Genomic DNA, 13,616 nt, shown 5'->3' on the forward strand with positions numbered 1-13,616 from the left:
AGAATCCAGGAGGGGTTTACCATTGCCTCCTCCCATGCAATATGAGATGATGCCTTTCAGCATCTTCCTATATCTCTGCTGCCCGATATAGGTGTTTCCCATAGTCTGGGAAAAATTCCAGTGGGGATTTGAACTGGCAACCTATGGCTTACTAGTCAAGTCATTTCCCTGCTGCACCATTGTAAAACTAATTGTCATGGAACCTTTAGGGGAAAGTGATCAAATTCAGGATACAGGCAAGGAGTTAATCGCCAAGGAAGTTTAACACAGCCACTTTGAATTTCAGAAGAGGAAACTTCTCTAAAATGAGGCGTTTGTTGAAAAGAAAACTGAAAAGGATTACTTCGCTCCAAAATGCATGGAGTTTATTTAAAACCACAATAATAGAAGCCCAATTAAAATGTATAACAAAAAGGAGGAAAGGTACCATCAAGTCTGGGAGGATGCCAGCATAGCTAACAAGTCAAGCTATAATGGGGTAGAAAACTTCCTTCAGAAATAGGAAGGCCTGCCCAAATAAGAGGACAGAAGGGAACACAAACTCTTTCAAAAGAAATGCAAGGTGACACTAAGGGACGTGAAGAGAGAGTATGAGGAACATTTAGCTAAAAGCATCAAGGGGAATAACAAAAACTTCTTTAAATACATCAGCTACAGGAAACCTGCCAAGGAGGTGGTTGGACCATTAAATGATGAGGGAGTGAAGGGGATTATTAAGGAGGGTATGGAGATTGCTAAACAGGTTCTTTGCATCTTTCTTCATGACAGAGCATACCAAGCATATACCTGTGCCTGAACCGAGCTTCTTGGGGATAGAGGCTAAAGAACTGAGTCAGATAGAGGTGACAAATGATGATATTCTAAAGTGGAAAAAGTAAAAATCAACGAATCACCAGGGCCAGATGGCATCCACCTGAGAGTTCTTAAAGAACTCAAATGTGAGATTGCCAACTTCCTTGTAACAATATATAATTTATGCCTATTATCAGGCTCTGTACTGGAGGACTGGGAAATAGCCAATGTAAGACCCATTTTCAAAAAAGGATCCAGGGTGGATCTGGCAGATTACAGGCTGGGTAGCTTAATGTCTGTTGCAGGCAAATTAATGATTTACCACATTTATATTTTATTCTTCCTGCAAGGAGCCCAAAGTGATGTACATGGTTATATTTATCCTGTCAGTTTAGGCTGAGAGATAAGTGACTGGCCCAGGGTCTGAACACGGATTTGAACTCGGGGATTTGAACTCTGGTCTCCCCAATCCCAGGCACCACCTAATGGCTCAGTGGGGAAATGACTTGACTAGCAAGCCAGAGGTTGCCAGTTTGAATCCTCACTGGTATGTTTCCCAGGCTATGGGAAACACCTATATTGGGCAGCAGCGATACAAGAAGAAGCTGAAAGGCATCATCTCCTACTGCATGGGAGGAGACAATGGTAAACCCCTCCTGGATTCTACCAAAGACAATCACAGGGCTCTGTGGTCGCCAGGAGTCGACACCGACTTGACGGCACACTTGACCTTTACCTCCCCAATCCTAGTGCACAACTACACCACACTGGTTCTCATATTAAGTCATGTCTCCATGAATCAAACTGTCACTTGCTTAACAGAGTGCGAAAAGATCATGTAGCTTATCTTCTTTCCTTATTGCTGTTTCCCATCTGCAACTGATATGGTATAGTGTTTTTTTTCCTCCTCAGAAAGCGATAAAGTGGCCTAATGCAAATATTTGCCAGTACTACATGTCATAAAAAGAATGAAATGAATATGTTAACAAGATGTAGCGTTTGATTCTTGCTTTCACATGCAGTCATATTTGAAGTAATGGGAGTTAGCTTGGAAAGAGAGAGTAAAGAAAATTCTGTTTAGGCCTCAGGGTGTATTTTGTAATCCCTTTAATTTTCAAAGGACCCTAAAGGACCAAAAAAAAAAAAAAAGATAGTCATGAGTCTGGAATAGATTATATGCTTCCTGATCTTGTCCTTACATGTATTACATGCCTTCCTGTCCCACCACGTAGTGTGCCTCCAACACCTGTCCATGTGTGGGTAGAGTTGTACAGTTTCTGGAAATTCTGAAGCCAGCGAGGGGGAAACCCACACTTGGTTTGTTGTTGTTGTTGTTTTGTGTAGGAGGGGTGATTGGAGGAGAGGATTGGAAAAATTATATTTTGAGAAATTGGTAATATCCACAATATTTGTTTTTGTATCATATTTAAAGTTACTTTTAACTTTAGTAAAGTCACATGAACTATGTACAGCTTCGTTAGGACATAAGATTTCCCCTTTTCAAAAATAAAACTAAGACATTCATACTTTTAATATTTCATAAGCATACCATATAATAATGACAACATGTCCAGTGCTAGAGATCAACCTGCAATTTGGTACAACCTCTGGTATCTGAACAGGGTTTTCCTGGACTGCCCACAATGAGCTTCTTGCAGCATCTTTCCCCCCTTTGACTTTCTTTTGACTCCCGCCCCCCCCCCCCCCCCATATAAGCAGGCAGGGCAAGGGACTACTTGTTTCCTTGCAGGAAGTGCAAGAGATTTTTATTTCAAAATTCCCTCTTGCAATTTAATGGAAATGGTGGGGGCGGATTGTGGAAGCAAGGTAAGACGGAAACTTGGGTAGAAGGGAATGAGGTGATTCTCATGAGCAGCAGAAACCAGGCTAAGGAAGCCCAGCCTGGTTTCTGCTGCTTGTGTGCAGCAAAGGGAGCTGTGCGGTACCCAGTGGCAAGCCTGCCTAAGTGCCCTCCCTCTTAAATGAGGAGCGTGGTACATTCCTGGGGCTCTGGGGAGCGGGGCACTGCATGGCGGTGCTTCCCTTCGCCTGACCCCTGGAGCTGTGGGATGAGCCGCAACTGGGCACAGGAGTGCCTGAGCAAAGCCGCTGCCTGGGGAGGGATGCTTGATCATCTGTGAGGAGAGTGGGTCAAGCCTGCTCTGCCTGCAGACCCTTTTTCACCCATACGTACAAGTGATTGTGTGGAAGCAAGTTTTCTACCCAGGTTTTCCTCCTACCTTGCTTCCATGCAACCAAAAACTGGGAGCACACTCAAGCTCCTAAACCTGGACAGAGCACAGTTTTTGATTGTGTGAATTACTTCATTTCATGCATAATTCTAAGCGGGCAGGGGAGCTCCAAAACTTCCAATTTTTCTCTAGATTTAGGGAGGAAAGGAGGGGGGAGTTATGCTTTTCTCTCTTTCATACGTCAATTTTTTCCTCAGGCGTTTACATCTGTACGTTTGGGTGTAACATTTTTGCACCTATATCTAATTTGGAGATTGCCCATACAATTGGAACCTATGCATGTTGGATTTTACATACGTACATCCTATTCAATGTTATGCCCATCTGTGGATATCCAGAGGTGTCAAATCTAGTGCATTTGATGGACAGGATAGAAAGGCACAACTTCTTTCCCACAATGCATGTAGGAACAAGACCAGGGAAAGTGTTGCTTGATTCTTATATACGCCAGAGATCATTTCTTTCACTTCTAAAACTTGGTCAATTCAGGAAGATAAAACAAGTCAACTGTTTAATAGCATACAGTCAAATGAAAACTGGGAAGAGGAAATGGAGGATTGCAAGCACAGACAGGTTTTTCTGCTCATGCACATTTTAATAATCTGTGTTGCAGTTTTATGGGGACATCGCTGATGGTTCAAACCTTACAGAAGCATTAAATATATGCACAGTGTTCAGGAGTTACACCTAAATCATGCTTTGAAGATAGTTTCATTGAGTTTTGATAGAATTTACTTCCAAGCAATGACCGATTCTGACCTTGTCAGCATGTAGCAACTAGAGATGTGTTCCCCTTCAACCAGATAATCGGGTCCAAGCCAATACAAGCCCTATCAGAAAACTTTTCACTGGAAAATGTTCCAGGAAAAAGATCTCCAATGTGGGGCAAACACCATTCAGTACAATTCTGTATCATATTGGTGTTGTATTGAATAGTATCGGCTGGGGGTGAGGAGACTTAACTTTAGTGAAGATCTGGATTCTTTGAAGAAATTGAGTGCCTGCAGATTTAAAATCCGGTGTTTAAAATTGCCGCCTTTCTTTCCCTGGTCTCACCTATGATGTACCAAGAAAGGAAACAACACCATGAGCAGGGTTGGATTAACACAGAGGCAGAGGAGGCATCTGCTTATGGTGGCAAAATTTATGGAGCAGCTCTGCTCCTCACATTTTTTTGCGTATCTCTGGGGGCAGCGGCAGCAGTAGCTGTGGGGAGCAGGAAGAGAGGAAAGTTCTCCCCTTTTACTTAAATTTTTTTTAAGCTGCACTGGCAGCAGTAGCTGGGGGTGGGGGAGCTACTGTGCAAGGAGGAAGTTCCCTATTTTGTCCCCTAAAGATCACCGCTGGTGGTGGCAGGATGGGATGCAGCAGTGGCAGTGGCTGGCTGCCGGCGGGGTGAGGCAGGGAGAGTGCCCCTTTTCTTATCTATGAGTCAGTCTATCTATCTATCTAGCTAGCTAGCTAGCTAGCTAGCTATACCGACTGATATGTACAAAATTTAAAATATTTAAAAGTTATAAAATACGTAATAAAAACAATAGAATAAAATAGATATTAAAACAAGTTTTAAAATTGTTAAAATTCAATCTAATTAAAAGCTTGCAAAAACAGGAGAGTCTTGAGGTTCTTCCTGAAAACAAAGAGAGAAGGAAATGCTCTTATTTCAGTAGGGAGCATTTTCCAAAGCTCTGGGGCAGCCACAGAGAAATCCCAGTCCTGGGTCACCACCAAATGAGCCTGTGGCATCTGTAACTGGACCTCTCCAGAGGATCGTAACAAGCGGCAGGGTTTATGACACAAGAGGCACTCTCTTAGATAGTCTGGACCTAAGCCATTAAGGGATTTATTGGTAAGAACCACCACTTTGCATTTCACCCGGAAACATATTGGCAGCCAGTGCAGTTCTTTCCAAACTGGTGTTATGTGGTCCCTCCGTTTTGTCCCAGAGATCAATCTGATCCAAGAGATCACATTCTGTACCAATTGCAGTTTCTGGACTATGTACAAAGGCAGCCCCACATAGAGTGCATTACAGTGGTCAAGCCTGGAGGTTACCAGCATATGTACCACTGTTTTAAGGTCATTCCCCTCTAGAAATGGATGCAGCTGACATCCAGTCTTAACCTCTGAAAGCCTGCTGTGTGGGCGGTGGTGAGCTCCTTCCTCCTCCTCCCTCCTCCCCTCCTCCACATGGAAGAAAGCCAGAAATTGGCTTCAGACAGCAGAGCCCGTGCACAGTCACTTGGGAGGAGGGGGAGTGGAAGGATCTTGCTGCCACACAGCAGGCTTTCTGGAGGTAAAAGGGGGGCACTGACTCTCCCCTCCTAACCCCCCCACCCTCCCTGAACCCAGCCACCACCGCCACCACACCCCATCCTACCGCCAGCAGAGGCGATCTTTATGGGGCAAAAGAGGGAACTTTCCACTCGCCCGCTTGCCCCCCTTCCCCGCAGCTTCTGCTGCTGCCATGGCTTTTAAAAAAAAAAAGTAAGGAGGAGAATTTTCCCCTCGCGCCCCCCCCCTCCCTGGAGTGATTGCCTTTTTTTTGTTAAGGGTGGCAAAAACATTAATCTGCCCCTGACCATGAGATTGTGTTGTGTTATGTTCCCAGTGTATTACTGGGGGTGGGGGGAATGGCTGCATCCTATTGCTATACGTGCACTCTACGTGGAGCTGCCTTTGTACGTAGTTCAGAAACTTCAGTTAGTTCAAAATGCGGCACTGGCTGCCGATATATTTCCAGGAAAAATATACAAAGTGCTGGTTATTATCTTTAAAGCCCTGAACCCCTTAGGTCAGAGTTATCTTAGCGCCTTCTTCTGCACGATCCCCACTGCATGTTAAGGCCATCTGAGAAGGTCCGTCTTCAGTAACCACCAACATGTCTGGTGGCAACTCAGAGGCAGGCCTTCTCTGTAGCTGCTCCTGGGCTGTGGAATGCTCTCCCGGCAGAAATCTGTAGTCTGAGTTCATTATTGGCCTCCAGGAGAGAGCCCTTGAGACCTATTTGTTTGGCCTGGCCTTCCAGGGTTTTTAAACTGTTTTAAAACTGTAAATGTTTGGCCTGGTTTCCCAGGATTTTAAAAACTGTTTTGTTTTAATAATGGTTTTATGTTGTTTTTACAGTTTTTGATTTTAATAGTTAGTTGATTTTAGTTTTGTTTTAATGTAAACCACCCTGAGCCAATTTTGGAAGGGTGATATAGAATTCAAACAAACAAACAAATAAAGGACATGGATATTTTCCCCCAATACCAATGTATCAGCTTGATGAGATCTAAGCCATCCCAGGGTTTGAATGCATGATTCAGTCATTACTGGGATCATAATGACAGCTGTGTACAGCCCTAGAAGCAAATATGGTTTTCAGTCAGGCCACAGTAATCATCAGCTGCAAAGTAATACGGACATCCATTTTTATTTATTTATTTATTTATTTTACATTTTATATCCCGCTCTTCTTCCAAGGAGCCCAGAGCGGAATACTACATACTTAATTTTCTCCTCACAACAACCCTGTGAAGTAGGTTAGGCTGAGAGATAAGTGACTGGCCCAGAGTCACCCAGCAAGTATGGCTGAATGGGGATTTGAACTCGGGTCTCCCCAGTCCTAGTCCAGCACTCTAACCACTACACCATGCTGGCTTTACCCCATGGCAAGTCTGTACTTGATAAGGTGGCCATCTGTGTTCCCTTGCCAAGTGGTAAAGAAAACTGAATCACACTTCAGGTGCACATATGTGATGAAATATGTTGCAAAATGGTGAAAGGTATCCATTCACCCCAAGCAATAGTATATTATAGGGGCCCGGACGGTATACATATTTTAAATAAATAAATCAGCTACTACACATTGCTGAGATAACTATATGAATGCTGACAGCATCCTAGTCAGTGTATATAGCCAACATGTTAGTAGTCATTGGAGCATTCATGATGCAGTAAAAAATGACAATCCAAATTGACATCTGTACGTACTATCAGTCTTGGCTGCTCGTGAGAACAGCCTCAATGTCTGAATGGGGCGATAGATTAAGGGGAAATCAAGTAGTAATACCAAATGTTCTTTCTAGCAAATCTTCGTATTATTTCGAGCAAAGGTCTTCAGTCTTCTATGCTGAGGAGGATCTGGTTCAGATGCATGTACATCAATTTACTTCCCAAAGTTTATTACTCTAAGTAAAGTTTGGGAAGTAACATTATCTACATGCATCTCAACCCACTCCCCCATTCCAAAGAAGACTGAAGACTTTTGCATGGAAGAACAGAAAGATTTGCTAGAAAGAACATTCAATATTTCTTCCTCATTTACCTTGAACCTGTGACCAATCCACCACCTCTCTAGATTCACCAATGCCTGAATATCCTCTTGAAATGTTACTAGACCTCTTTTTTACTTGATATGATCTTCGGAATGGAGAGAAGCCAGCAGAGATTGATGTTTTGGCAGATGGTATATATTAGCTATTATTATGCGCCCTGATCTGCACACACATCTACTCAGCAGTCCTTCTGAGTTCAGTGGGACTCATCCGTCACACAAGTGTACACAGGATGGCAGCTTTAACACATTGAAATGGGATGTTTTGTTATGAGGAAGGTTATCATTACAGAAAAACAACAAGCCCTATTTCATGCATAACTATTTAATACTCATTAGCTGTGGTTAATGCTGAAGCCCTCTTTGCATCAGGCAAATTGATTTCAAATTCCAGTCTTTGCAGATATTGACTTGAAACATCTGCCCTGAGAAATAATTGTCTGCTCTTTAAAAATAAAATGTTGCTTTGATATCACGGAAAAGTTCCAACCTTTTAGGTGGTGTATGGGATTTGATCCCAATTGTAACAATTTCCTTTCATAATGAATCTCATTGCTATCTAGCTGTTTAACAATCTTGCCATGATGGCTCTGACGATAAGCTCCCTACAAATGGAAACCAACAGTGACATCCATTTTATTTTTAAAGACCATTCTTTATTTCCCAGGTGTGATGGGGGAATATGAGCCGAAAATTGAAGTCCATTTCCCATACACAGTTACAGCCGCTAAGGGATCTACTGTTAAGATGGAGTGCTTTGCACTTGGCAAGTAAGTACATATTCTTCCATAATTAGACTCAATTGGTTATTAAAATATGACATATATCATTTTGGGCTTTGGGCTTAGCACTGTTTCATTTTCTGAAGCACCACCACCAACAATCTCCTGACTTCATCTTTATTCCAAATGTATACAAATCAGTTATTGTGGGAACAGACTTAAGCAGGCAATTACTGTATTTACATGAATCCAGGACTAGATTTATTCCAAGTTCTTTGATGTTTGAAATTGCAGGGGGGGCCATCTTAAGTTCAGAGTCCTCTTCCTTTTGGGTAAATATAGATATAACCTCTGTTTAACCTCTATTTTTAAGGGGGTCATCTTAAATTCAGGGTTTTCTTCTATTCGGTTAAATATGGTATAGATTCCATACTTGGTCAAGAAATTCCATACTTAGTTGACAAGTTATGTGGCCCAGTCCTCTGTTGAGTCCGCAGTTCATAGGTCCTGACCTTAGGATTTCATCAGTAGGAGGATAGTTAATTTGGATGAATTCTGGTTACCTCAGCTTGGCCTCACCAGCACCAGTGCAGCTCACTAGGCTAGTTCACACGATCAAAAACTGGGTAGGACAAGCATCCTACCCAGCTTGAAGAGCTGTGAGTACTATTTAACGTATTCATAAATGATCTAGAAGTTGGGGTAAACAGCAAAGTTGCCAGATTTGCAGATGACACTAAACTATTTAGGATAGTGAAATCCACAACGGATTATGAAGAGCTCCAAGAGGATCTCTCCAAACTGTGGGAGTGGGTGACCAAATGGCAAATGTGTTTCAATGTAAGCAAATGTAAAGTGATGCATATTGGGGCAGAAACAAAAAACAAAAAACCAACCCCAACTTCCCATGTACACTGATAGGTCTGGGCTGTCAGTGACTGACCAGGAGAGGGATCTTGGTGTTGTGGTGGACAGCTCATTGAACGAAGCATGTCAGTGCATGTCAGCTGTGGGAAAAGGCAAATTCCATTCTAGGGATCATTAGGAAGGGGATTGAAAATAAAAATGCTAATATTATAATACCTTTGTACAAATCTATGGTGCAGCTACATTTGGAGTACTATGGTGCAGCTACATTTGGAGTATCTGGCCACCGTTATCTTAAGGAGGACATTGTAGAACTGGAAAAGGTGCAGAAGAGGCCAACCAAAATGATCAGGGGCCTGGAGCACCTTCCTTATGAGGCAAGGCTGCAGCATCTGGGGCTTTTTAGTTTAGAAGAGAGGTGACTAGGGGGAGATTTGATTGAGATATATAAAATTATGCTTGGAGCAGAGAGAGTGGACAGAGTTAATTTTTTCTCCCTCTCTCACTACACTAGAACCAGGGGTCATCCCATGAAATTGAAGGCTAGGAGCTTTAGGGCCAACAAAAGGAAGTACTCTTTCACACAGCACTGTGAATTCTCTGCCATGAGATGTGGTGGCCACTAATTTGGATGGCTTTAAAAGGGGCTTGGACAAATTCATGGAGGACAGGTTTGTCCGTGGCTACTAGTCTGGTGGCTGTAGGCCACATCCAGCTTCAAAGGCAAGATTCCTCTAAATACCAGTTGCAGAGGAGCAACAACAAGTTAGAGGGCATGCCTTCAGCTCTTGCCTGTGGACTTCTCAGAGGCATCTCTTGGGCCACTGTTTGAAACAGGATGCTGGACTAGATAGGCCTTGGGTCTGATCCAGCAGGGCTGTCCTTATGTTCCTTATGAGTAGGAACTTTTGATCATATCAATTAGCCTATACTGCACTTCCTACAGCATAGCAATCTGATGCAAATTAAGCTGCACTGGATAAAGTAAGATCTGGAATCTGTGGACTAGTATGTGGGCTAGAACCAGGGCTATTCTCTCTCACGGAGTGAGGCCAGCAAGAGGTACCAGGATTGACTATAGAGAAATCTAGAACAGTGATTTAAACTTGCAGAGCAACTGCAGACTTCTGTCCTCCTGTAATACACACAGTAGATAACCCCAAAAAGCTCTTTTTCACACCAGTGGTGAAGTGAGTCTATTCTGCAGTCCATAAAGAATTTATTATTTTATTTTATTATTTAACATATTTTAATACTGCCCAAAACTTACGTCTCTGCTCTTCTTGTAGTAGAAGTCCAACTATTAACTCTATGGGAGAATGTACATACATCATAATTATGGGCACCTTGTTAATAAGTTAAGAAAGTGGGGCCTTAAAAAAATCTGAGATGAGACTGTATATTTGTAACACCACATACCATCACATTTCTTTGATTTTTAAAAATATAGGTAGAGAATAAGTTGTATTGAGGCTTATGGCATATAGGATAATGGTGCAGCAGGGAAATGACTTGATAAGCAAGCAGAGGCACTCTAAGCCCGGGACCTTGGAGACCTGATCCTGTCTTCCAAGGTCTGGGGGGGCCCTCCAAATGGCCGTGGCCAGGGGCCTCTGGAGGCCACCCTGCGCCCGCCCCACCAAACCTCCATTTTTAAAATTCATTACCTTGGCTGAGGGGTCGGCTGTGGGGGGGGGGCATAGCAGTTCTTCTCCCCTCTCCCTCCTCCCCTGGCAGTGGTGGGGGCCAGAGTGACACTGGGCCCATCCATTCGGGCCAGTGTCTTTTTCCAACTGCAAGGCACACCTGTGCAGTTGAGATCATCACAAGCCCATGACGTCTGTCTCCCTTCACCCCATTTCCCTGCTCATGTGCAGCACCAACTGCTGTTAGCCATCACTGCGGTAGCATTGGGTGCCTGCCCATCACTGCTGGGATACCCATAATTCACCGTGCACTCACACAATACTGTATAGGCATTTTGAGACCAGGATGGACACATCCCGTCCCCTGACTCTCCACGCTGCCGGCGATTGGGCAGATGGATGATCCGCCCTTCCAGGAAACAACAAAGGATTGTCTGTGGGGAAGGTAACTTTGAGCAGCCTTGAGCAGCCTTTCCTGCCTCCCTCCACCAAGCCCTTCTCATTGATCATGAGAAAGGCCTCTATGTGTTTTTCATGGTGGTTCTCAGAAGATGATGATGAGTTAGCAACATAAGATCACTAAATCAATAAGAATTTTAGTGCCCTGAATGAGGCAATTGATAAAGCAGTAAGGGAGAAACAAATGAAATGCTTTCATTGATTATAATATTCAGAATCATTTTTCTAGATTTATATTCCATCATAGTCCATGGACATGGGGTGTGTATATCCCATTATCTTTCATGGACTTGTGGTGTGCATCTACAAATTAAATTTTTTTAAAAAATACAATGAAATACATTCAGACAGCCCCATATCTGTCTTACCCTGATGACCAAGTTCCAGCCCAAACAGGAACATAAATGTGCAACAGAAGGGTATTTCGTAGTTATGGGATATTAAGGACAATGAAGAAGATCTGTAGATCTTACGGTGACAACAGCTGCCTTTTGGATATTAAACAAGTCTTAGGAAAGTTCACAAGTGGGGCATGATGGCGATAGCCATCCCCTTTCCAGTGCATTTCAAAGTATTTCCCAGCAAACCTAGGGTTTCTTTGGAAGTTTATCAAAGATTGTCAGCATGTCTATCAGTAATAGGCGACACTTTCTCTGAAAGACATATTTCCTATACTATTGATCTACTACTGAAATATGTTGCTGATGAGATGCAGAATATGGGGGTGCAGAATATCTAGGATGCAGAATATGGGGGTCTATTCACATGGGGCAATGGTAAATCCAATATTTATTCAATGCCCTGCATGAATGGTGCACCCCAGCTCAGGGGTGGACAAACTTAAAGCTTGCTTGTTTTTCAGCAGAGCCTTCGGAGGAGATACCAGGACAGAATAGCAGCTTGGGGAGGTGGAGCCAGGCACAAATTGGCAGCTTGGCAAGGCAGAACCAGTTGCAGAACCAGAATTTTTTTGCAGGACAGGAGGGGAGCAATACAGGCTGCTTTGTGTTCAACCGGGGGAATTGGAGATAAATTATTAGGAGAGAAAATAAAAGCAACCTTGAGCACTTGAAGAAAGATAGACTAAAATTGGCATGGTCATGCCCCATCTCAGCCAACCAATTATACGTTCAGTATTGACTGGGAGGAAAGGAGAAGCAAAGTCAAAACACCTAGAGACCTACTTGAGAAAAGCCTGGGAGCCAGCAGTAGCTCCCAAACTACCTAGTGCCCACCCCAGCCCTAGATCCCACCCCAAATCCTCTGCTATAGGCATGTATAGCCATTAATATCAAAAAACTGGGGTTGCAAAAGAATTTCAGCCCCTTCTTTTGCAAACAGCCTAGGGCTATTGTTAAAGGGCTGTGCCTCAGTGCCCAAGCACTTTCCTAGACAGCACGCTTTACCGCGGGTTTACTGAGAGGCTTTACTGTGAGTTTGAAGTTGCCCTCTCAAAGATGGAAAAAGTGATTTATTTATTTTCCCCCAGATATAAACCAGGCTACACTCTAACACTCAATTAAAAAATAACCCGAATTGTGTATAAAGTGCTCCCTGATTGCTCTTAGGGACTTTGGGGTTTATTTGGCCGATATGTGAATGCTCCCCCTCCATTCCGGAGGAGATGCAAGTTAAAAGCCCTGTGTGAAAAAACTTCTTGGTCTTTTGGTGGACACGTGGGTTTTGCCAGTTCGAATCCCCACTGGTACTATATCGGACGGCAGCAATATAGGAAGATGCTGAAAGGCATCATCTCATACTGCGTGGAAGAAGTCAATATAAACCCCTCCTGTATTCTACCAAAGAAAATCACAGGGCTCTGTGGGCGCTAGGAGTCAAAATCGACTTGATGGCACACTTTACCTTCACTGCTCTGTCCACGATATAGCAGTATATACATATTTGTTGTATTCTAACTTCGTAACAGATTCTTTTCAGTTGGGACAAAATGTGGAATTGGGGTGGAGGATTGAGTGAGAAGGATTCAGCCTGTGTTTGAGTGAGAAGGATTCAGGCTGAGGAAATATGTGTCATGGTTTAGCTGGCCCTCAAGTGAGACTGGGGAGCACAGGTTTGGAGGATGATTTGCTTTAGGAGCAAATGACTTCTCCCATATGATTTCATTCACTACATTAGACCAATACAGTTGCTAATAGCATTAATTGACTTCTTTTTAAAAAGCAACAACTGGCCTGCTCTTGAGCCTTTAACCGCTGCAGACTTCATCTTGTGCCTTTAATCTGAAGATTTGAGCAAATTGAGCTTTTAATAGCATGGCAATAAGCTTTAGCACCTGCTCCTGTCTGCAGATCAAGCTGCTGTTAGACTGAGGCAAAGGAAGAAGGGCCCGTAACAAAGCCCAGTGCAACCAAAAATCAGCAAACTATGGCTGACTCAAGAGCCAAGAGGACAATGGTTGAATGTTGTCTCATCCGGACAGTGACAGAGAACATCTTTCTTTTGAATCCCAACATCTTGTCACACCTATCAAGCAAGGAGAAATAGAGATTGACAGCAAATGCCTTAACTATTTCATGCCCCAGTTCTTATTTGGTGT

General features: G+C 43.2%; 1 protein-coding gene across 7 annotated transcripts in view; it reads left to right on the forward strand.

Annotated features, from left to right (window-relative positions):
- CNTN5 (contactin 5) overlaps positions 1-13,616 on the forward strand; it is a 1,193,410-nt gene that overhangs the window by 910,044 nt on the left and 269,750 nt on the right. For all 7 annotated transcript variants that reach the window (XM_053307214.1, XM_053307213.1, XM_053307217.1 and 4 more), the window contains one exon: positions 8,033-8,135. In XM_053307214.1, the coding sequence (XP_053163189.1) occupies positions 8,033-8,135 (103 nt within the window). The remainder of the gene's footprint in view (positions 1-8,032; positions 8,136-13,616) is intronic.

Source organism: Hemicordylus capensis, chromosome 3, assembly GCF_027244095.1.
Source record: "Hemicordylus capensis ecotype Gifberg chromosome 3, rHemCap1.1.pri, whole genome shotgun sequence".
Lineage (NCBI taxonomy): Eukaryota > Metazoa > Chordata > Lepidosauria > Squamata > Cordylidae > Hemicordylus > Hemicordylus capensis.